The sequence below is a fragment of the Erinaceus europaeus genome, chromosome 9, assembly GCF_950295315.1.
Source record: "Erinaceus europaeus chromosome 9, mEriEur2.1, whole genome shotgun sequence".
Classification (NCBI taxonomy): domain Eukaryota; kingdom Metazoa; phylum Chordata; class Mammalia; order Eulipotyphla; family Erinaceidae; genus Erinaceus; species Erinaceus europaeus.
The window spans coordinates 5,613,326-5,638,238 of record NC_080170.1 but is presented as its reverse complement, the minus strand read 5'-3'; the positions used below and the strand labels follow the sequence as shown (position 1 = coordinate 5,638,238).

The following is a 24,913-nucleotide window of genomic DNA, read 5'->3' as shown; positions in this document are numbered from 1 at the left end:
CAGAAATGTACTCCCTTTATACAAAGAGAAAACAGACCCACGAAACTAGTTGCTGAGTCACTATGGGGAAATCGATCACAGCTTTATATATTTTTAATGAGAGAAAAATGATCTTTATTAGATAGAGACAGCCAAAAATCAAGAGGGAAGGGTGATAGGAAGAGAGACAGAGAGACACCTGCAGCACTGTCTCACCATTTGCAAAGCTTTCCCCCTGCAGGTGGAGACCCCGGGGGCTGGAACCTGTGGAGAGCTGTTGTAAAGAGCAGATGCCACTGTGCTCAGGGCCGTTTCTTTAATTATATTTTTGCTAGAGCAGAGAAACTGAGAGGAGGGGGAGCTAGAGACACCTGCAGTCCTGCCTTAGCACTCATGAAGCTTCCCCCTTGGAGGTGGGGGCCGAACGCTTGAACTTGGGGCCTCGTGCATGGTAACACATGCACTAGCACCTGGCTCCCAGGGTTTAGTTCCTTTATTGGACTTGAGTCTGCTGAGCAGCCCGCAGTCAGTAAACACTGCTTCCAGCCTCCGGGCGTCCGTGTGTCCTGACTGAGACTCCAGTAACTCAGGGAATCGCAGACTTGAAACCCAGGGGCTGACTTGCCCGCCTGCTCACGTCCTACCCCACAGCGCGTGGGGCTCGTAGGCGCCCCTGCATCTGATGACCTCGCCTCCCAGCCAGGAGAGCAGCCCTCTGCGCGCTGACCCTCACCACCCTCAAGGTCGGGGAGGCGGTAGCTCCTTAGACAAGTGCTCATGGAATGCACGGTACTCATCCGCCTGGCCAAGCACTTGCCCGTGTGCTCTCTGTGCGGGGCCCCGAGGTGCAGAGCTGAGCGAGACTCAAGGCCCCTTTCCTCTGCGAGAGCCTCCGCTCTGCCCCACCGACCTCGTCCTGAGTGTGCGTCTGTCCAGCACGTCCAATGAATTCCGAACACACACACAGGCAACAACAATGTAAAGGCTTTATTCTGAAAGTAGGAGATAGAAAGGATAGTTCGGAACATCTGTTTAGAACAGGAACAAAACTAGAAAAAGTTCAACTACAGAAAAGGCGGCCGAGGGGGGACATCAGCTGAACGGCCACGGGACACACACAGGCAACCCCGAGCCGCCCGTCTGTCCCGTGCGGGGGCCGGCGGGGGAATTTACAGAGCAGGCCGTCATGACAAAGCGTAACAATTTACATAGGAAACTGTACAGAACTGAAAAAATAAATTAGACAATTTACAGGAGATGCTGTGTAGGTTACAATAGGTTACAACTTAGTTGACTAGGAGTCAGTCACCTTTGTGGCGCGTTATACATCTGTACATCACAGGGTCGGGGTGGAGGGGCCCCAGCAAGACACAGCTTGGACCGACCAGGGAGCAACGCGGTCGGGGAGTAAGGCTGCAAGGGCTTCTGGGGGGAGGCCACAGCAGGGCAGATGTGGTCAGCCACCGGGCGGGACTCACGCAGGCGTCACTCAGTCAGGTCTGCTGCAGCTCCTGCGGCGGGTCAAGGCCTACAATGGGGGGCTGGGGGGGGGGGGGCGCCACCGGGCCGTCACAGCAGGGCCAGGGAGCTGCAGTTGACGGTCCCCTCCGGAAATGCCGTGAACCGACAGGACAGCAGGACGTCCCACATGGCTTAAGACCAGACTGCCGCAGACCAGCGCCCACACACCCGCAGGCCACTTCGAGGTGCCCCCACGGGTTGGGGAGTCCTACCACAGCAGCTGCGGTCACTCAGTGAGCCACGGGCAGCGCTGCTGTGGCCCCTGGACCGGGGCCACTCCTCCCCAGTGTCCCCCAACCCGCACACCGCGCCCGGCTCTTCCCACCACGGCCCGCGTCCCGCACAGGGGACGCTGAATGCCGGCCGGCAGTCACCTCACGGCCAGCCGGGCTGCTGCCCCCTTGGCCACGCTCCCTAGTCACAGGACGGGCCACCTAGTCACAGGCGCCAGAACCTGCAGCAGCTACCAGGCAGGATTTTCTCCTCCCTCCCGCTTGAAGCTTTCCGGTGCTACCCTAGAGCCGAAACACCGCCAGTGGACTGAGACTAGCTCCCAGGCTCATGGCAAATCATCTTGAAGTTCAAGGAGTCTCTGAAGAAAGCAAAACAGACGCAGGATAAAGCACGGGCTTCTGCTTTCTCTGATCATCAAGCTGTCTACATGGCTTTAAGAGGAAAAATACTCCATTCCCAAAGACAAGACACTCAGAACCATAAAGTGCTCAACAGAAAGCCGCCACACAGATGCTGGAGGATTTGCAGAGTGGTTACAAGGACAGTACCCCCCACCCCCGGACGGCACAGCCCGAGGGCGAGGCTGGAGGGGAAGGCCGGGCCCTCCCGGCCGCATTGCTTTCTCACAGAAGTGGGTTTTTAGGACCTGGGACTGAGGTGCGATAACTGGGTTTGCATCTGCAAACCAACAGGAAAGACGGGGGGCTCCGGTCCCAAGATTTGGCAAATAAGCAGAACCTCTGGGAGGCTGCACACATCACGCGTGTTGGCAAGGGCGCTGGCGTGACCAGCCTGCTTCGGGGAGGGCAGCCGAGGGTGACAGGCTGGCCGGGCCGGTCCCTTAACACTAGGTGGCAGGGAAGCTGGGCTGCGGGAGACTTCTGATGGGAGAGGGTGGTGGTGGAGCCGAGTTTTAGGTGTGTTCTTTACCGAGGCTGAGAGAACTCCCTGATCAGAAAGTGGGGAAGAGCTTTCCAGAGTGGAAATGAAACTCGGGCCATAAGGAGTTTATGTGCAGACCTCCAGGAAGGACCAGAAAGTCTACATACATACACTGGCTTTTTTTTTTTTTTTAATAGAAGGCATTTTTTAAAAATTATCTTTATTGGATAGAGACAGCCAGAAATCAAGAGCGAAGGAGGTGATAGAGAGGGAGAGAGAAGCAGATAGATACCTGCAGCACTGCTTCACCACTCACAAAGCTTTTCCCCTGCAGATAGGGACCGGGGGCTCGAACCCAGGCCCTTGCACATCGTAATATGTGCGCCTGCATACACATTTATTATTTATTTTCCCTTTTCTGGTTGCCCCCTTTTTATTGTTGTAGTTATTGTTGTTATTGATGTCGTCGTTGTTAAGTAGGACAGAGAGAAATGGAGAGAGGAGGGGAGTCGGGCAGTAGCACAGTGGGTTACGCGCACGTGACGCAAAGCGTAAGGATCCCTGTTCGAGCCCCCGGCTCCCCACCTGCAGGGGAGTCACTTCACAGGTGGTGAAGCAGGTCTGCGGGTGTCTGTCTTTCTCTCCCCGTCTCTGTCTACCCCTCCTCTCTCCATTTCTCTCTGTCCTATCCAATGACAACATCAATAACAAGAATAACTACAACAATAAAAAAAGGGGCAACAAAAGGGAATATTTAAAAAAAAAAAAAAAGAAAGAAATGGAGAGAGGAGGGAAAGACAGAGAGGAGGAACGACAGACACCTGCAGACCTGCTTCACCGCATGCAGAGACCCGCCTGCAAGTGAGGAGCTGAGGCTCAAACCAGGATTCTTATGCCAGTCCTTGCACTTAACCTGCTGTCCTACCGCCCGACTCCCCTACACAGACTTTCTAAAGGGTGTCCACTAGGACTGAGTCCGGGAACCGACCGTGCTGTCCAGCTCTGTACCGCTGCCGAGAGCCTGAAGCCGGGCCGGTCCACACCGAGGACTGTGAGCACAGAGGCCAAATGGCCCCTGGCTAACTTCCTGCGGGTTACGCTACGCCAGGTAACGTGCCAAATGCATGGGGTTAAATCACAATATGGAATCAAAATATTCACTGTAAGTGGCTCACACCTGATTTCTAGGGATCAGACGGGCCTGGCTCAGGAGTACAGGGCCTGGTGGCACAGCAGAGGCCTCAGCCGAGTTCCCCACCGCGATCAAAAGCTAGGCTTCCCCCAGCCTAGGAACTCCGCGTCAAGACCAGTGGATAGTGGCCGCTCACCTGCAGGTGACCTCAACTAGACTCCAGTTAGCAGGTCAGGACGACACAGACCTTACTTAACATTCCACATCTACCTCGGGAACCCGAAGGCTCAGCCTGGCACAAGTATACGACTGACCACGACCGACCTGAAGTTCCCATCCCTCAAAACCCAAGCTCGTCACACAGCATCTTAAGATCAACAGGCACCTTTGGGGGAGAAGCATCTAGTCAGTGGTTTTAAAAGGCCAGCGAGCTGTCCTGGATTAAGAGTTAGACCCTGGACAGTTTCCTCCAGATGCTCTGCCCTCTAGGTAGTCTCATATGTTCACGCCTTTTGAGAAAGAAAAAAGGAGAAATCCGTGTCTACATCAAGTAGTCGCTCGATAATCTGAAAACTCATGTCTGTGGAACAAAACAGTGGTCTGTCAAATGGCTTTGTAACACTTCTTCCTTCCTGTAAACAACTTGGAAACGCTTCCAAGTATAACCAGACTTACTCGTAACTTAAGGGGACAGATATTTTTTCCCCTAAGTCCTTCTACTTCCTAAATAGTAATGGTCTTCAACGACTTTTCCTCAACCTCTAAAATGTCACTGCCATAGCGAAGTCCTGAAAAGATTGGCATTTTAAAGAAAACTTCAAAACGGAGACCTCAAAGGCAAAAGGGAGTCATACATTTTAGAACTCGACTTTTGATTACATGAACGTTTGAACACTGACCTCGCCTGGTTCTGTGATACTACCTCAGAATCAAAGGCTTTCAACGTGACTTGGCTTTTCAGATTCCCTAGCATCTGATCAGAGTAAATTCACAACAGAACCGATTCTTCAGCCTTGAGGGTTCAGCTCTAAGGAAGCAGAAGTGATTCATTTCAGACCGAGATGAGGCAGGAAGGAAGGACTCAGAATCTGCCAAGGCACTGGAAGCATCTGCTCTAAGCATGTTGTCAGGACAGGTGCAGGACTTGACTGACTAGACTTGCAAGGAACTAGCTAGGCCTCCAATTAAAAAATTAAGTATCTTAAAATGTACTAAAACTCAAGATCTGGAAAGTGCAATGTTATCAAATTTATGTGCATTTTCTATAATTGTTTTAAAATTTGGGCTATTACTTAACGGTATTACTTCAGTTAAATTATGGCATTTGAGAAAAGTTAGTCTCCTAGGGAAATAGTACACGGACATGCTCTTGGGGAGCAGGGAATGCGTCACAAGAACCACCAGTGAAGAATCAATGTTGCCGTAACACTTCTAAATCACCTCAGACGATCATCTCTGATTGACTGTTCAGGAAGTTCGGATACAGGGCGTGTGAGATCCTGTCCCATCAAACTCAGAGAGCAGACTTACAACAAGCATCCGGAATCAACTATTTTTATGCGTCAAGCGTCTCTCGAGTCTGGCAGACGTGCGGCTGAGCGTACAGTACTGCGAAGGTGGCCACGGGGTCTCGAGCGGCAGCTGGCACGGAGGCTGTATTGCAAGTGGGACATAACACTGGCCGCAGAGAAGGCAGCACTTGGACGAGAAGGCGGCCACGACAGGCTCGCTCGGCACGGCGGCAACACCCCGCAGCGGCCCGCTCGCCGCTCTCTCGGCCTTTGGTCCCCGGTGACAGGAAAAGCGGTAAAAACACACTGGTTCTCAGTCCCTCCTGGGTCTCGCATCAGAGGCACCTGATGCTTTAGCTGAAATTTGGCAGTCCGAGGAGTGCACCGACCGCTCCAAAGTATCCCTGTGTAAACGTTTAAAAGACAGCATCAATTAACGCAGCGTGTGCCACCACTAAGACGACAGATTCTGTGTGATCTGTTTACAAACAGCTGTCCTGGAACCTCTCCACACCCGCACTACAGAAGCTGGGTACGCGGGGGCGGGGCAGGAAGCGCGGGCCGGGCCCTACCTCATGCTCCAGGAAGAGCGCCTTCAGCTGCCCCTTGGACCAGTAGTCCAGCGCGTAGGCCAGCAGCTTCATCGACAGGGTGTTGACCCGCAGAAAGTTCCCAACGAAGACAACTCTGTTGATTTTCTGCAAGAACAAAACAAAGGAATGACTGGGGGGGAGGGCGAGTGTCACCTGGTTTATATTAGAGATGAGAAAAACCTTGACTTAAAAATGCCAACAAGGGAGTTGGGCGGTAGTGCAGCGGGTGAAGCGCAGGGGGCACAAAGTGCAAGGACCAATGTGAGGATCCTAGTTTGAGCCCCGGCTCCCCACCTGCGGGGGGGTGGGGTGGGTTGCTTTACAAGTGGTGAAGCAGGTCTGCTGCTGGTGTCTGTCTTTCTCTCCCCCCCCCTCTCCATTTCTCTCTGTCCTATCCAACAATGACATCAATAACAACAACTACAACAGGGCAACAAAAGGGAGTAAATATCTTGGGCTGGGAGAGCTCCCAGAGCAGAGCACACTATCATGTTCAGGACCCAGCCTCCACAAGGGAGCACCACGGGCCTCCTCTACCTCTCACCCTCTTAAGACAAAAAAAAAAAAGAGAGAGAGAGGCCAGCCAGGAGCAGTGAAGCCCCCCCCCCCCCCCCCCCCCCCCGCGCAAAGGCCCGCAGCCAAGGAACTAAAACCACCCCCACTCTTTCTCCCCTGATAACAGACTGGCTCTCGCGGTGTACCAATTCTGGGAGTCTGGAGACTGCAAACTTCGGTCTGATCGGTTTATGGGCAACCGCCAGTGAACATCTAGACCCAGAGAGCTTGCAAACCATTCATGCCCGAAGTCAAACACTACCCAAACCTAGCCATGGCACAACTCCCTACACTGTCGAATCGCTGCGAGAAAATTAAAAAAGCAGGTTAAACAGACTGATGCTGCTGCGGCTGGGTCTTCACACGGGTTCTCCGCAGGCCACACAGGGCCACCTGCTTCTGCCTCTCTGCTCCATTCAGAACCCTTCTCTTTTGTGCCCCCAGGGTTACCACGGGGCTCGGTGCCTGCACTGCGAGCCCACTGCTCCTCTGTCCACTTTTTACTGGGTAAGACAGTTGAGAGAGAGCTCGGCACACGCAGAGTGATTCGCCCCGAGTAGAGGCGAGGCCACAAGGCCGAGCACACGGCCCTCTGGACACAGGAGCCCAGTGAATAAATGAACGAGCAGCCAGAGGATCCCGGACAGCAACCTCCCAACTGATCTCGAAGTGCTCGGGGTCAAGGACGCGTGTGTGCAACGCCTGCCGGAGCCCCAGAACCGCCACCCTTGAGCGAGAGGCGGGCAGACCGGCTGTGCCCGGCGGCTCTGGAAGCAGGGCCCCGGCGCCCTCATAGCCCTGTACAATGCTGCTTGAACCTATGCCACAAGACAGCACTGTAAAGAAGCCGAGGGCGGCGGGATGAACGCCGGCCGGCACGCCAGGCCTCGCAGAGCCCCCCGCCACTCCCCGCCTGTCCCCCGTCCGTCCCCGCATTTAGAGGCTGCCTCTGGGTAAGGGAGGGGCCGTCGACTGGCCCTACTTCCGGTCCCCGTTCGCCGCTCTTTCTGTAAAGGCGAGCTGATCGGGGCAGTGTGTAAACCCCGACGAGTCCTGGGGCTGACTGGTTGAGCCGGGACCTCAAGGACCCGGTGCGCCACCCCCGGCCCGCCTGCCTGGGCCGCGGCCTTTACCTCGTTGACGGCGCACATGCGAGCCACGGAGCCGATGTTATTGGTGATGGTGACGAGGGTCGCTCTTGCCAGGTCTTCCTTACTGACGGACTCTCGTTTCTCCTTGTAAATCATGTTCCCAAAGCTGCAGAGAAACGCAAAACCAAGTCATGCTGGAGACAGGCAGGCAGCACTGCAGCACTGCACACGCATGCAGGGATCCACGCCACAGGGAGAACCACACGCACAAGCTGCTGGACACAGGCAGCACTGCACACACACGCGTGGATTCACGCCACAGGGAGAGCCACGCGTACAAGCTGCTGGTGGGGGCGGCCAAGAAACCAGTCGCACCACCACCGGGCTGGGACACCCACCTCAGCCGGCCTGGCCTGCAAAGCTCTGCCCGGCGGGGAGGGGGCAGGAGGGCCGTGGGGACCAGGGGACAGCACAGCGGTACTGCGCCACCCTCATGCCCAACGCCTCAGAGATCCCGGGTTCAATCCCAGCACAAGTCAGAGACGAGCAGTGCTTGGCTCCCTCCCTCTGCCTGTTTCTCACTCATATAAAGATAACCTTATGGGGGGGGGGGGGGTCGAAGTTAAGCAGACAAGGCTCCATACACGCTGCAGCCTCCTGCTGTTCTTACAGATCCCAGATTCGATCACAGAACAGCACACGTGGGAATACAGACCTTATATATTCATTTTAAAGGTTTTATTTATTAATGAGGACGATACAAGAGAGAAGGAAGCAGACATCACTTTGGTACATGTGCTGCCGGGACTGAACTCGGGACCTTATGCTTGAGAGCCCAATGCTGTATGCACTGAGCCATATATATATGTATTATTTCAAAGATGAGTACAGGTAGGTAGGCACAGAATTAGTAAAATTGGTTTCCAATAGTGTGCTCACCTCAGGCAGACTCAATACTATTCACCTTATTTGTAAAATACTCAGATCCTAAACTGGGTTGAATGCTGCCACTAGGGGGCCAGGTGGTGGGTGGCACACCTGGCTGAGTGCTCATGTTACAATGCACAAGGATCCAGGTTCAAGTCCCAGGTCCCTCCACCTGTGGGGGAAAGTTTCACAAGCAGTGAAGAGTGACTCTCTGTCTTTCTATCTCCCCCTTCCTCTCAATTTCTGGCTGTGTCTATCAAACAGCGATAATAAAAAATCAGTGTCTATAACGAAGGCAGTGCCAGGCCAGGGAGCTCACACTAACCGTTGCTGGCCAAGCACCGAAAAGTCAGAGCCGGGCGGTGCTCTGGTCGGTCTCCCATGAAAATGAATTTCCCCCCTTAAAGAAGGCAGCACTATTACGACTTTCGAATATACTGGTTTCCAAAAGCCACGCAAGCAGTTAGTCGCAGGGTAAACGTCAACTCACCTCGAGGCCACAGCCCAGCCAGGAAGACCAAACCTCTCATAGTCGCCTCCGTAGATGTCGCGGACCAGCTTGTCGGCCTGGGTGCTGTCCCCCTTGGACGCCATCTCCAAAGCCTCTTCAAAGCTCTCGCAGCCCGTGAGCAAGCTGCAGAGGCCCAGGAAGGTGCCCCCTCCCAGGCTGGAGGAGAGGAAGGGAGCCACCGTTACACTACAGCTAACTGTAGTGAGCGTCCGTCTGTCCATCCACTCAACAAACACAAGCGCCGCTCCTGAGTGAGGGCTGGCAGAGCAGTGCGGGACCGTGCCAGAGGCTGACCCGGGGGCACACCCGAGGGGGGGGGGGGGGAGAGCCACCTGGCAGAAGCAGCGTGCCGGACAAGAAACCTCCTCCTTCTGCACTGAGCAGTGCCTGCTGAGGTGCCGAGAGAACTCATGGGGGTGGGGGGTGCTAGGCTGGCACCGGGGGCCGCCACGCCAGTCCTGTACTGTAGCAGCTGTCAGGGGTTTGGCTTTTGTTTTCGCTTCCCCTTTTTCCTTTTAAAATTACTTACTTTTACATTTTACGGATTTTAATGGGAAATACAGTGACACAAAGACACAGAAAGAGCACAGGCCTGCTCAGCTCTAGCTGCTGGTGGTGCTGAGGGCTGAACCTGGGACCTCAGAGCCTCCGGCAGGAGAGTCTGTTACGGAACCATCCTGCTGTCTCCCCCCCCTGCCCTCTCCGTTTCCTTTGGCTTGTGCGGGCTCGAGGAATTGAACCAGGGACCTCAGAGCCTCAGACAGCAAAGCCTTTAGTACAGCCACTAAAGGCTATCTCCCTGGTCTGGCCTATCAGAGCTTCTTACCTTTACCCGCTGTCAGCTCACAAGTGCTAAAAGTGAGCATATTTTGGTGCACGTGAAAAAAAAGAATTAGTGTTCAAAGTCAAGTCAGCGAGACTCACCAGTAAGTTACTCTACAGGACCCAGAGTGAATACGGTGAGTGAGATTCGTGTCAGGCTGGCCGCCTGTGAGTGAGCGGAACCCCGTCTGCTCCGCTCCGCTCCGGGGTATGATCAGAGAAGGGCAACATGTGCCTTTCTAACCCCTGGAACCAAGACCCTTGGTCCCTGGCCGCATCTGTACTTCTCCCAGGTTTGGTCCCTGACTCGCCGCTGAATAAACCTGTTACGTCTTTTAGACACGCCTCTGCTGGACAAGCAGCCCCGCAGTTGTCTGGCACGAGGAGTTGCCTTGTCGACCTGCTTAGCTAGAAATAAAACACTGAGATGAGAGTGCTACTGTAAAGCTGAAACCAGACTGGATTTCTTTCCCATGAATTTATCTGAAATATACTTTTTTTTGCCTCCAGGGTTTTCTCTGGGGCTCGGTGCCTGCACTATGAATCCATTGCTCCTGGAGGCCATCCCCCCCCCCATTTCTGTTGCCCTTGTTGTTGGATAGGACTGAAAGAAATTGGGAGAGACGGAGAAGGCAGAGGGGGAGAGAAAGACGCCTGCAGACCTGCTTCACTGCTCGTGAAGCGACCGCCTGGCAAGTGGAGAGCCGGGGGCTTGAACCGAGATCCTTATGCCGGTCCTTGGGCTTTGCGCCACCTGCGCTTAACCCACCAGGCCCTTGTGCAGTATATTCTAAGGTGTCAGAGGAGTTTCTACTTTCCTAAAAGTTGCTTAAGTATTTAAAAGAAACACAAGATCAATTTTTAAATCTCATTTCAACGTTGTATCGCAGGCATCATAGAAAATGCTGTGAGATCTTTAGAACATTAATGGCATCTCTCATAATAAAGAGATCAGTCAGGGGCCCAGGGAGACAGAATAATGGTTACACAAACGACTTCCATGCCTGAGGCTCCTGTGGCCCCAGTACCACCTTAAACCAGAGCCGAGCAGTGCTCTGGTGTCCGTCTCTCTCTCATTAAAATAAAAGGGGATCAATCAGTATTATCTGAGCGTGTGCGAATTCATTACAGTGTTGCCCCATCACTGACTGCGACACGCAGGAGAACTGAGGCAGCACACGGCCCAGGTTAGGGTGAAACACACCGACCACTTAACATTCTGGGGAGGCTCTTGGAATAGAAAACAAACCCATTTCCAAGAACGTGGCTAGGATCTGTTTTTCTCTTCTCAGTATCAGAGGAAGGACACCAAGGGGCCCGCTTTACGCTGATAACAAAGGGAAGTGAGGGCAAAGACCAGCGTTCTGGAGAATCGGAATCAGCTAGTGGGATCACTGGAGGTAAAGACCCCTTCTCAGCTGCCACTCAATCTTCCCATAACAACAGCAGCTAAACAGAAGTAACTAGGCCTGCGTCTGGACCCAGGCCTGAAATGGCCTCCTGACGTCACGATGTGCGCGTGTCAGCCAGCACCAGCAGGGGCACCGCGGGACTGGTACGCAAGACGCGCCACGGCAGGCAGCTGCCGCCCAGGGGCCTGAAACACGGCCTACCTTGTGCCAGTCACGCGCTTGTAGTTGTCTTTGGAATGGACGGCGAGAATACTGACTCCTGAGCCGATGTTCACCACCAGCAGCGGGTAGGGGTCGTCCAGGTTGAAAGGCATCTTTTGGCACCGCTCGGGCTCCGAGGCGTTAGCAAAATAGTAGCACTCCGCCTGTCCGTTGAAGCTGACGGAGTCTATGTACAGCAAGCCCTTCACAAGGCAGTCAAGTTCATCCAGTTTGTGCAGGTGGAGGTTTCCGATCTGTAAACACAGAACACGGCTGGTCAAGCGAGTGACGGGCCGGGCCGTCTGGACGGGTGCCCGCCGACAGAGCCTGCAGCTTATCGTGTGGTCCGCAGACCTTCACGACGCTCTACGACCCGCATCTCGCTTTCGGTTTCATCTCAAAACCTTGTAAGGACTTTACACCGTTCAGGGGGCTTCTCTGGATGGTGCTGCTGCCTCTGGAAGTGTTTTATCGATGGTTTTTACAAAGACGGACGCGAGAGGCTACTGACAGCTAGCTACCCGAGCCTATGGAACCCAGAGCACTTTATCTGCATCGAAACACCAACTTCAGCTACGCGGCTTTGGCAGACAGTATACACTCACTTTGCAGGAATGCAACCAGCACATTCACCAAACAATACTGTATGCTGGCCTCTTCTCCAAGGCACCTGGCCTGTCACCAGCAGCAAAACCAATGTCAGCACTGGACTCCCTCAGAGTTATGGTGTCTGTGTCCTAGCTTCTAATGGCTGCATCACACCCTCTACGATGACACACAAGCCCCTTCGTTTCTTTTAAATTTCTTTCTTCCTTCTTTTTTTACCAGAGCACTGCTTAGCTCTGGTTTATAGCGGTGTGGGGGACTGAACCTGGGACTTGAGAGCCTCAGGCATGAAAGTCTCTCTGTATAACCATTATGCTATACCCCTACCCTTAACGTTCTTTATTTTCTCACGCCTACATGATTTCACTGTCCCAAGCAGACATACCCCCCTCCCTCCATCCAGGACACTGCTAACGTCTGGTTTATGGTGGTGCGGGGGATAGAAGCTGGGACTTCAGAGTTGGGCACGGAAGCCTTTTTGATTAGCCATTATGCTATCTCTGCAGTCCAGACCCCCTTCATTTGCACCGTACGTTATAGTCTGGGGACTAGGTCGGAGCTTTCAAGCTCACTACAGGTCAGAGTGTCAAGACGCTTCCTGGGACCGGAGAGCTTGCTCAGTGTCGGAGCCCAGGGCCTGCGCGCCTGCAGTGAGGTGTGTGGGCACCTTCTCGGGCCAGAGCTAAGCAGAGCTCTGGTCTCTCTCCTCTCATAAAAACAAGTCAATGAAATATTTAAAGAAGTCACAAGTGAAAGCAAAATAAGCAGTAAAACTTGCGTTCAAGTTACTTAACGAACTGAACGCAAATTAACGTTCTTGCTCACAGGAGAAAACAAACCTAAGACTTGGCACTGCCCCGATCGCCGGGCTCCTCGTGGGTCGCAGGGAGCCATCACTTCTGTTCTCCAAGCAGAACTTCCTCCCAAGAGGGACAAGCTTTTGGACCCAGAAGCATGATTTCCAGGAGAGCAAAGCTCGCACCCTGACGGCAAGGGCTGGAGGGAGGCCTGGAGTGGCCAGTGAGCTCCCTGTCTGTCCTCCCGCCCAACAGCCCTGCCAGAGGCCGAAACGGGGAGGGGAGAAGGCGCTTTTCACCCCGCCTCCAGTGGTAGAAACACCCCCTTCCCTCGGGGACCCAGGAGCCGCACCCCCAGACAGACAGCACCCCAACAGTGGGGCCTGCTCCAGGGAGGGGGCCGACCCAGGAGCCGCAGCAGGGCAGGGCAGGGCAGGGCAGGGCAGGGCAGGGCAGGGCAGGGACCTACCGTGCGGAAGTCTTTTTCAAACTTGTAAGCACCGCCTCCGGTAGCACATAGCACCGTGTGCAAGGTGGAGAAGTTCTTATCCCTTCCCATGTGGATGAAAGTCGGCAGGTCCTGGGTGGGGAAGCGGATGAAGTGCAGGTGGCCCCTGCGGCCGAACAGCGTGAGCCCCTTGAGCTGCAGGTGCACGTCGCGCACGCCGGTGGAGCCGTAGGCCACGTTGGACGTCAGGTACTTGCGGATGCTTTTCAGGCTCTCCACTTCTTCTTGTTCTTCTTCTGCCGTGATGTCGATCGGTTCAAAATAGGACAGTTTCACCAGCGTGCCCCCGATGTCCATGCCGAACCACGGGAAAGCTGCGGGAGGAGGCGAGCCGGGAAGCGGGGAGTGAGCGACACGTCGCCCCTGTGGGGGAGGGCAGCCCCCCGCCCCGCCCATTCTCTGAAGCCCACAACAAGGGTGCCTGGAGCTGACCCAGGGCCTCACGATTCCCGCAGGGGGGGGGGGGCCCTCTGTCTTCCTCTCACTCAGACACACATGGATCGCACCCCCACTCGGGGCCTGGGGGCTAGAGACTTAGGACCAAAACCTTGACTCAAGTCGAATAAAGCCGGCCTGAGCTCATCTCAGCTAGCCCAAGAGAAAGCTGCCCCCTGGGAAGGGGCTCTCTCTGCCCCGTCTGTCAGGTGTCTTGGGGCATTGGGCTGGCAACAGGAAGTGCTGATGAAGGCCGAGGCAGCCACCAGGGCGGGCAGCCTGGCACGGGTGCGAGGGTGCCGGTGCCCTCTGGTGCTCTCTGGCTCGGCGGCCCTGAAAACCACGCCTCTCTCTGAGCCTCAGCTCCGTCAACTCCCTCCAGTGAACAGGAATGTCAGCCCAGTGAATACAACCCAACTCTCATCCTCGTGGGAAGATCAGTCTGCCTGGGGTGAAGGCAGCATACAGACACAGAGCAGAGTGGGGGGCCGGGCGGGGGTGCCACTTAGTTGAGCACACAGGTGACCATGTGTAAGGAGATCTGGGTTCAAGCCCCGGTTCCCACCTGCAGGGGGAAGCTTCGGGAGTGGTGCAACAGTGCTGTGGGTATCTGTCTCTCTCCCAACGCCCTCTAAATTTCTGCTTTATCAAATACAAGAAAAAAATATTTCTAAACACCAGGAGAACTCTGAATTCCACGCCCACGTTTCAGTGGGTCGGTATGGTGAGGGGGACTAGGCAAAGGGGGCACACCGAGGGGGCGCGAGACACACGAGGCCAAGCCGAGCCTTGAACCTGCCGCCCGCAGTCAGGACCGGGCGGGCGCTCCAGGCAGGAGAGCAGCACAGCCGGCCGCCAGCCAGAAAGCTCAGCACAGGGTGCGGGTGGCAGCAGGAGCCTCACACCTGCCAGGAGGCTACGGCGTCCAGAGCGTGAAGAGAAATCACCCAGGGGTCACTTAAAACCGAGACCCTAAGCCCAAACACCAGAAGCTGAGGAGCTGACTTTAGATTCCCTTCCTTCCTTCCTTCCTTTTTTTTTTTTTTTTTCCTTCAGGGTTATTGCCGGGGCCCTGCACCAGGAATCCACTGCTCCTGGAGGCCATTTTTTCCCTTTTGTTACCCTGGTTGTTTTACCATTGTTGTGATTATTATTATTGTTGTTACTGATGGCGTTGTTGTTGGATAGGACAGAGAGAAATGCAGGGGACAGAGAGGGGAGAGAAAGACAGACACCTGCAGACCTGCTTCACCGCCTGTGAAGCGACTCCCCTGCAGGTGGGGAGCCGGGGGCTCGAACCGGGATCCTTCCGCTGGTCTCCATGCTTTGCGTCATGTGCGCTTAACCCGCTGCCCTACCACCCGACCGCCGACTCCGTTTCTTTCTTCCACAGGAGGCAGCACACACGTTACCATACAGGAAGACTGGGGTTCAAACCCTCGTCCCCACTTGCAGGGGGCTCTCTTTCTCGCCTTCCCTCTCCCCACCTCTCTGTCTATACAGAAGAAAGAGGGTGGGGGCAGACAGCATAGTGGTTATGCAGAGAGACCGGTGTGTGAGCTCCAAAGTTCCAGATTCAATCCTCTGAGCCGCCATAAACCAGAGCTGCTGAGCAGTGCTCTGGGTAAAAAAAGAAAGAAAATCACCAGGGGTGAATTTTCTCTACAGGCACCAAGCCATAGCGATAAACCTTGTGGCAGAGAGAGGGAGGGAGAGAAAGGGGGGGAGGGAGGGAAGGAGAGAAAAGGGGGGGAGAGAGGTGAGAGCAGCACTCCCAACATGCAGGCTGGGACAGTCAGCTAACAGCTAATTCCCATGAAACAATCACACCCCGAGGGAGGGAAAGCGGAGCGTGAGGGCACAGGACGTGCGCCTGAAGCTACAGGTCTGCCACCAGCACCAGTCAGAGCTGGGCAGAGCTCAAAGAATCAGCACTGCGAATGTGCCAGCGCTGCAGGTGGCCGGCCTACCAGCTGCTGCAGTGAGTGCCAGAGGCAGGCGCTGTCCTAGGAGGCTGGTTTCTATTTTCTGGAACCGTAATTATTACAAGAGATGCAAAAATAAATAATAATAATAAAAAAGTAGGGCCAGGGAGGTATCTGCAGACTCTCACGCCGCAGCCCTCAAACAACTTCCAACCTGGAAGCCACCGCTGAGCAATGCAAAGTGCTCCCCACAGGCTCATTCTTGGCATTTAAGGGATGTCGGTCAGAAATAATCAGAAATACCGGTGAGCGGAGCGGAGCCCCCGGCTCCCCACCTGCAGGGGAGTCGCTTCCCAGGCGGTGAAGCAGGTCTGCAGGTGTCTGTCTTTCTCTCCCCCTCTCTGTCTTCCCCTCCTCTCTCCATTTCTCTCTGTCCTATCCAACAACGACGACATCAATCACAACAAGAACTACAACAATAAGACAATAAAAGGGAATAAATATTAAAAAAGAAAGGGATACCGGGGAGCAAGATCCATTTAGCAATCTTCTTTAAAACTGCCACTCGGGTTATCTCACTGGCACTATGAATCCACCGCTCCTGGTGACCGCCCCACTCCCGCGCCCCATTATCGGACAGGACAGAAAACACAGAGGAGGGGTGTGGGGGTGCAGGTCCCCCAGCCTGGGCAGAGGCCTGTCACTTCTGCATCCAGTCTTGAGGCGGGTCCCTCCTCTGACCCTGTGGCCTGAGATGCACCGAGCTCAGGGCAAGGGAGCCGCCTCCTCACACAACACACCCTGGAGGCTCCCGCTTCTCTGGCCTGACCGAAAGGCGACCTCCCTTTATGAGGCCGTAACTTGGGTCCTTCTAGGCTGGTAACTTGCCTTGGAGCCTGAGCTGGGTATGAGAAGCAGGTGTGACCTGAGAGCGTGAGTGTCGTGCTTCGCCCATGTCCCTGCTGGATGGTGACCAGTGTATCTAGCCCCGCGTGTGAACACAAAGGAGACGGCTCTCTGAAGCCCTCCCGGAGCTTGGTCCTTTCCTCTGAGCCTCACCCTCACCGCCGGTCCCCAGTTCTGGCCGGAGGACACCCAGCAACAGAGGGGGAGGTAGAGAAGGAGAGAGACCCCTGCAGCCCTGCTTCACCACTTGTGAAGCTTCCCTCCTGCAGGTGGGACCAGGGGCTTGAACTTGCGGCCTTGCCCACTGGAATGGGAGTTCTTAAAGCAGATGTGCCACTGCCTTGCCCCTAGGACAGAATTTATTTTTTTAATATTTATTTATTTATTTATTCCCTTTTGTTGCTCTTGTTTTATTGTTGTTGTTGGAAAGACAGACAGACACCTGTAGACCTGCTTCACCGCCTGTGAAGCGACTCCCCTGCAGGTGGGGGGGCGGGGGGTTCGAACCGGGAACCTTCCACTGGTCCTTGCACTTTGCGCCACCTGCGCTTAATAGCTGCGCTACCACCCGACTCCCAGGAAAATTTTCTTTTTTTTTTTAAATAAATTTATTTCTTCATTGGGGAATTAATGCTTTACATTCAACAGTAAATACAATAGTTTGTACATGCATAACATTCCCCAGATTCCCATTTAGCAATACAACCCCCACTATGTCATTCATCATTTTTCATGGACCTGTATTCTCCCCACCCACCCACCCACCCCAGAGTCTTTTACTTTGGTGCAATACTCCAATTCCATTTCAGGTTCGACTTGTGTTTTCTTTTCTAATCTTGTTTTTCAACTTCGGCCTGAGAGTGAGATCATCCCATATTCATCCTTCTGTTTCTGACTTATTTCACTCAACATGATTTTTTCAAGGTCCATCCAAGATCGGCTGAAAACGGTGAAGTCACCATTTTTTACAGCTGAGTAGTATTCCATTGTGTATATAGACCACAACTTGCTCAGCCACTCATCTGTTGTTGGACACCTGGGTTGCTTCCAGGTTTTGGCTATTACAGATTGTGCTGCCAAGAACATATGTGTACACACATCTTTTTGGATGGATGTGTTGGGTTCCTTAGGATATATCCCCAGGAGGGGAATTGCAGGGTCATAGGGTAAGTCCATTTAATATATTGCTGTAGCTCTTTCAGTAGAAGTTTGATGTATTTAGATGGCTTCTCATTGGGTGCATAGATATTAATAATTGTTAAGTCCTCTTGATTGACTGATCCTCTGAGCATTAAGTAGTGTCCATTCCTATCTTTTTTAATCTTATCTATTTTAAAGTCTATCATGTCAGATATGAGAATAGCTGTTCCTGCCCTTTTTTGTGGGCCATTGGCTTGTATGATAGTTTTCCATCCTTTCACTTTAAGTCTGTGTTTGTCTTGTTGCGTTAGGTGAGTTTCCTGTAGACAACATATTGTTGGGTTGTGTTTTCTGATCCATCTTCCTACTCTGTGTCTTTTAATAGGTGAATTCAGGCCATTGACATTTATTGATATCAAAGACTGAAGATATTTTAATGCAATTCTTGTAGAGTTTTAGAGTGTTTTGATATATGTCCTATTTGTGGTGGTCTGGTTGTTTATAGGAGACCTTTCAGAACTTCTTTCAGGGCAGGCTTGGTGATGGTTGCTTCCTTCAACTGTTGCTTGTCTGAGGTTTTGATGCCTCCCTCTAGTCTGAATGACAGTCTAGCAGGATACAGTATTCTTGGCTGAAAGCCTTTCTCATTGAACACTCGATAGATATCTTGCCATTCTCTTCTGGCCTGTAGTGTTTGTATGGAGAAGTCTGCTGCTAATCTTATGGGTTTTCCTTTGTAGGTGACTCTTTGTTTTTCTCTTGCAGCCTTCAGGATCCTTTCTTTATCCTTATTCCTTTCCAATCTAAGTATGACATGTCTTGGTGTCTTTAGGTCTGGGATAATTCTGTTTGGGACCCTCTGGACTTCTTGAATCTTTATGTCTTTGGTGTTGTCTAGACTAGAGAAATTTTCAGCTATTATGGCCTGGAGAACGCTTTCTTCCTCCCCTTCTCTTTCTTCCTCTGGTAAGCCAATAATGTGTATATTGTTTCTTTTGAAGTCATCCCATAGGACTCTGTTGTTGTTTTCAGCATCTCTTAATCTCTTTTTGAGATCTCTTACTTCTTCTTTAGTTGTCTCTAATTCATCCTCAATCTTGCTAATTCTGTCTTCAGCCTCATAGATTCTATTCTCTCTGCCCTCTACTGCTTTCTGGAGTTCATCTATTTTGTTGCCCTGCTCTGATACTGTTTTAGCTTGTTCAGCTAGTTGCCTTCTTAGCTCAGCGATTTCAGCTTTCAGCTCTCTAATAACCATGAGATAATTAGAGTTTTCTTCCATTTTCTCATTTGTTGTTCCTGCATTTCTGATTCCAATATTTTTTCTTGTTGTTTTAACCATTTTATATATGTTAACAGTTTTTTCAATCCCTGAGTTGGAGCTCAGTGGTGTAAAAGCCTTTTTTTTCTTCCCTGTAGGCTATGGGAGCCTGAGGGCTTTTAAACTATCAATAGGCTTCTTAGCTTAATCACTGACTCCTGACCAAGAGATAAAGCAGGGTGTGGCAGAGATAATCCAGTGGTTATGCAAAGAGACTTTCACAGCCCCTCAGCTATGCCAAGGAGGTATAGGTCTTCTCCTGAGTTTCCCGGTTAGATCTCTGTGCCCTGGTGTCCCTCCCTGTTGCTGCTCCAGATTCTGAGGGTAGTAGCAATGGAGACTCAGAGTTGCACTTGGTGAGTCTCTGGGGAGTCCTTTCCTCCCTTCAGCTGTCCCCTTGTTGTGGAGCAGACTGGAGGTGGTGTCTCCACTGATAAACTGCTGAACTGTTAGCAGTCACTTAATCTCTCCTTAGGCCCCTCTCTCCTCTCTGTCACCAGCCACGCGTGTTTGTACTCACGGGTGATTTACTGGGTTCCTGTGGTCATTCTAGTCCTGTCTTGTTTCGGTCCCGGGTGGTCTCCTTTGGTATTCCTAGTTGATCCGGGAGAGGAGAGGAGAGGAGACCAGGAAAATTTTCTGAGGTGAAATTTTGTACTTATTAACTTATTTATTTTTACCACAGCACTGCTCAGCTCTGGTGCAGGGGATTGAACTTGGGACTTTGGAACTTCAAGCATGAGAGCCTCTTTGCATCACCATTATGCTATCTAATCCTGTCCGAGGTGAAATTTATTAAGATAAAAGCCTAGGGGCAGGGTTAGTGATACCTGGTCTCTGAGAGGCAGAGCCCCACGGGGAGCCCCTCACCTAGAAAGCCATTCAGCCACTTCCTAAGGTTTCTGGTGACCGGCCTGCGTACAACAGCCAAGTCTGATTTATCTCAAAGACAACTAGACAGAAAGCAAAATGGTTATGAATCAAGCTAAGGTAGGGGCCCCGCCGGTGGCGCACCTGGCTGAGTGTGCGTGTTACAACGCGCAAGGACCCAGGTTCGAGCCCCGCTCCCCACCTGCAGGGGGAAAGCTTCACGGGTGAAGCAGTGCTGCGGGTGTCTCTCTACCATCCCCCTCCCTCTTGGTTTCTGGCTGTCTCTATCCAATAAAGGTAATAAAATTATAATAAAAAAATTTTAAAACAAAATCAAGCTAAGGTATATTATTGCTATAAACATTAAAGCTTTCATTTTAAAAATTAAATACTGAAGAGTATCAGAAGCTGTGGGGGGGGCCGGGTGGTGGCACACCCGGGTAAGCACAGAGTTCTATGTGGAAGGACCTTGGTTCAAGACCCCGCTCCCCACAGGCAGGATGCCCACAAGCGGTAAAGCAGGTCTGCAGCTGCCTGTCTCTTTCCCTCTCTATCCTCTCTATCTCCTCTCCTCAATTTCTCTGTCCCACTGAATAAAACGGGGGGGGGGGGAGGGGGACTGAAAACTGGCTGCCAGGAGCAGTGGATTGGTAGTGCTGGCACCGAGCCCTGGGGGGTGTCCCTGGAGGGGAGAGAGACTGTATGACCTGAGTGGAGGTGCTGGGGGTGGGGGTGCCTAGAAAATACAGTAGTTGGCACGTGTGTGACAAGTGAGACATGCCACACACCTACCAACTACTGTATTTAACTGTCGGCTGTCAATTACTAATAATGATAAATTACTAATAATGAGAAAAGAAAGACAAAAAACAAAACAAAACAAAACAAACAACCCTTCTACTTCTGGCAGATCAGTTATGACAGCACTGCTTAAAGTCAAGAAGCAAGGGGTGAAGACAGCTCAGCCCTGCCAGTGACTCCAGCGGCTGCGCGGTGGGCGCCCGGCTAAGCAGTAAGCGCAAGGACCCACCGAGGGGTCCGGGTCCGAGCCCCCAGCTCCCCACCTGCAGGGGGACGCTTCACAAGCGGTGAAACAGGCCTTCCTTCGGGTGTCTTTCTCTCTCCCTTCCCCTCCCCTCTCAATTTCTCTCTGTCCTGGTGGAAAGAGAAAGAGAGAAGAAAGGAAGAAAGGAAGGAAGCTTACAGAAAGACAAACCGGCAGGTTGGGGGGTGAGGCCAACGGCTCAGTTCAGCCCCTAGTGCCGCCACCCGGGGCTGAGCAGTGCTGGGGGGAAGGCCTTGCTTCTGCTGTTGCAATCCTTTCCACTCAGCTGTCCTGGAATTCGTGTCCTCAGACCAGAGAAAGGAAAAGCACACAGTGATGCAACACGCAAGAAGAGAGGCCGCAACTCCCCGCTAGGGGCCAAGGACTGACTGACACTGTCCGGCGGCACGAAAACACTCAGGCGTGTGACCTCTGTCACAGCTGGCAGCGGGAGGCGCGGGGCCATGACCTCTGTCACAGCTGGCAGCGGGAGGCGCGGGGCCATGACCTCTGTCACAGCTGGCAGCGGGAGGCGCGGGGGCCAGCGTGTGCGGGCGCTCGGCGGAGCCTTTCAGCTCGGCCTCTAGGCGGGCCGGAGTGGGTCAGCCGGGCGAGTAACACCAACGAAAAATGTCTTTACAGAATACAGTCCTCAATCGGCCATTTAAGATTAGGACAAAAAAAAAAAAAATGCCCATAAACATAAATACTTCGATGGTAAACACGCAGTCTCTTCACTAGACTGCATTCTCCGTGATCCCAGGAGCCACACATGCGGCCTCAAAGAGCCCCCACCCATTCCGCTTTCTGTGGTCTGTCAGTCGGTCACCCAGTCTGGAAACACCAGGGACAGGGCCGGTGCCGTCCTTTGACACACTAGAAGGTGTCACTTCGCTAATGGCACTAGTGGTTGTGAGTGTCTGCTAGCCGACAGGTGACACTTTACGGCAGTGTGAGCAGCACAGCCTGGCCTGGCCAGGGCAGGGCTCCAGGCCCGCCTCCAGCACTGGGGGACCCCGGCGGACGCTGTCACACTCCGCCCACTCTGCCCGCCGGCACCTGTCAAGAAGCATTTTTCTTACCAAATTACTCACGGAAAGGGGGATACCCACGCGCCCAATCATCTTAAAAGCAGAACCAAGCGACACTGGAGACTAACACGGCGCACGAAGGACCGAGCCCAGGCCCAGTGTGAAGGCGTTCACTCTGCCCGCTGAGCGCCTTCTGGGCTGCCCGCCCTCCCTGCACCTCCTCGTCTTGCTGGGAGACTAGCAGCACCGCTTGGCCATTTACCCCGCTGACGTGGGGCCAGAGATCAAAGCAAGGTCTTTGCGCAGGCAAGGCCTGTGCTCCACCCCTGAACCAGCGTCGTGCGGGTTTAAGTGATCGGAGCAGCGGACGGTCTCTCTGACACCACGGCAGACTGGACCACAAGCCCCGCAGACTAGTGCTGTGGTCAGGGAGGCGGTGCGGTGGGGAGAGTCCCAGACTTGCATGCATGGCGTCCCGGGTTATAGGGCCCCTGCACTGCACATGCCCGAGCAGTGCTCTGCTTCCTTCTTCCCCCTTTGCGATCTTAACTTTTTATAAATATATATATATATATATTTATTTATTTATTTTCCCTTTTGTTGCCCTTGTTGTTTTTTTTATTGTTGTTGTAGTTATTCATGTTAGGACAGAGAGAAATGGAGAGAGGGAGAGAAAGACAGACACCTGCAGACCTGCTTCACCACCTGTGAAGTGACTCCCCTGCAGGTGGGGAGCCGGGGGCTGGAACCGGGATCCTTATGCCGGTTCTTGTGCTTTGCGCCACCTGCGCTTAACCCGCTGCGCCACTGCCCGACTCCCAATGATCTTAACTTTTTAAGTGGGGTATCTAGCTTACTGTCTGTGTATGTGTGTAGGATACGAAACATTCAAGACTTTCTGTCCAAAACACCTGCGTCAAACTAGGATTTTCTTTTTCTTTTAAAGGATTTATTTATTTATTTATGAGAAAGATCCAGACATCACTCTGGCACCTGTGCTGCCGGGGACCGAACTTGGGACCTCGTGCTTGATAGTCCAAAGCTTTACCGCTGTGTCACCTCCCAGACCACCAAACTAGGATTTTCTTAACTGTTCTTAGCTAACGAAAAGCATCGGGGGAAAGTTCAAAACATTAGTGGACTGTTTTAGGAAAAAACAAAAAACCCTGAGGGGCCAGGTAGTAGCGCACCTGGTCGAGCGCCCACGTTACAATATGCAAGGACCCGGGTTCGAGTCCCCGGTCCCCATCTGCAGTGGGGAAGCTTTGCTAGTGGTGAAGCAGGGCTGCGGGAGTCTGTCTCTCCCCTTCCCTCTTGATTTCTGGCTGGCTGTTACACAGGACAGAAACGGAGAGAGGAGCGGAGGAGCGGAAGACAGAGAGGGGGAGAGGAAGAGACACCTGCAGACCTGCTTCACCGCCTGTGAAGCGACCCCCCCCCCCCACAGGTGAGGAACCAGGGGCTTGAACCAGGATCCCTATGTAGGTCCTTGCACTTTGCACCTCGTGCGCTTAGCCCGCTGCGCTACCGCCCGACCCCCCCCCCCCCCCCCCCCGCCCGCTTAGTCCTTTCGGCTGCCTCAATGCACGCACCTGGTTTTAACCTGGTGATGTATCAGGCGGCCAAGTTTTTAACACAGGTGAAAAGCATAAGTCGCTTGCTAAGTCACCATGATGCACCTTCAAGCACCAGAGTTGCTCTTCCAGTTAAGTGAGAGCCTAACAAAGCGCTCCACCCGGGTGGGGAGATAACATGATGGTTATGCCAAGAGACTCTCATGCCTGAGGCTCCAAAATCCCAGGTTCAATCCCCTGCACCACCGTACGCCTGAGCTGAGCAGTGCTCTGGTAAAAGAAAACAAACAAACCACTCAAGTCCAATTACAAGAGAAACAAACAAAATAAACCGACTACATCAACGTGTTCCGTCAATCTGCTACCCCCACGCCCTACACAAGGGGATGGGAAGGCCTGACACCGCGTACCACAACGGTGGTCCTCGGGGTGACTCAATCTTAAAGTAAATAAATGCGCGGGGTAGATATCACATTTGGTTCTGCAAAGAGACTCATGCCTGAGCCTCCAAAGTCCCAGGAGCAACCCCCCCCCACCCCCCCCACCCATAAGCCAGAGCTGTGCAGCGCTCTAGCAAAACAAACACCAAACCCTACATAAAACAAATCTTCAGCCAACCTGCATGATAAAGAAAAAAATGACACTTTTATACTTAATCCTCTTCCGGACAGTTCCCTGTTGAAATGCCGGAGAGAAGTGAGTAGGGTGGGGTAGGCAGCATAATGGTTATGCAGATGCCTCCCTATCAGAAGATCCAAAGTCCCAGGTTCCTCACAGCACTATAAATCAACCAGAGCTGAACAGTGCTCTAGTTAAAAAAAAAGGGTGCTGGTGGCAGCGCAGGGGGTTAAGCGCAAATACCAGCGTTAAGGATCCTGGTTCGAGCCCCCGCTCCCCACCCACAGGGGGATCGATTCACCAGTGGTGAAGGAATTCTGCAGGTCTCTCTCTGTCCTATCCAACAACAGCAAGGGCAACAAAAACGGGAGAAATGGCCTCCAGGATCAGTGGATTCGTCGTGCAGGCACTGAGCCCCAGCGATCACCCTGGTGGCAAACAAACAAACAAACAAACCCACCACCACCACCAAAGGCCCTGAGTAGACAATCAAGCTGCCTTTTGCCTATCAGAAAATGGACACTTTGTCTGAGGTTTCTCCATCACTGCTCCTGAGCACTGAACAGAGCGAGCAGCACTTCATTTCCCCAAACACAGCACCCGCCCCACGTGCGCCGCAGACTCTGCGCCCTGCTCACACAGCAAGGACGAGGGCCGGCCTGCTCCTGGGAGGCTGCAGGGAGGAGGCGGCAGGGCTCCCGTGAACTGTGCGGGCCGCGGGGGACCGAGTTGGCTGCAAGGACCCGGAGTGTGTGTGCGGGGCGGT

The 24,913-nt window shown here is 53.2% G+C and overlaps 1 protein-coding gene across 1 annotated transcript in view; it reads right to left on the bottom strand.

Moving 5' to 3' along the window:
* Nucleotides 1-951: 951 nt before the first annotated feature.
* The window catches only part of PANK3 (pantothenate kinase 3), a 25,679-nt gene continuing 1,717 nt past the window's right edge, over nt 952-24,913 (bottom strand). The window contains exons 2-7 of the mRNA XM_060197120.1: nt 13,244-13,596; nt 11,372-11,625; nt 8,916-9,092; nt 7,541-7,664; nt 5,832-5,957; nt 952-5,663 (exon numbers count right to left, since the gene is read on the bottom strand). Coding sequence (XP_060053103.1) covers nt 5,613-5,663; nt 5,832-5,957; nt 7,541-7,664; nt 8,916-9,092; nt 11,372-11,625; nt 13,244-13,596 — 1,085 coding nt within the window. The 3' untranslated portion in view covers nt 952-5,612. The remainder of the gene's footprint in view (nt 5,664-5,831; nt 5,958-7,540; nt 7,665-8,915; nt 9,093-11,371; nt 11,626-13,243; nt 13,597-24,913) is intronic.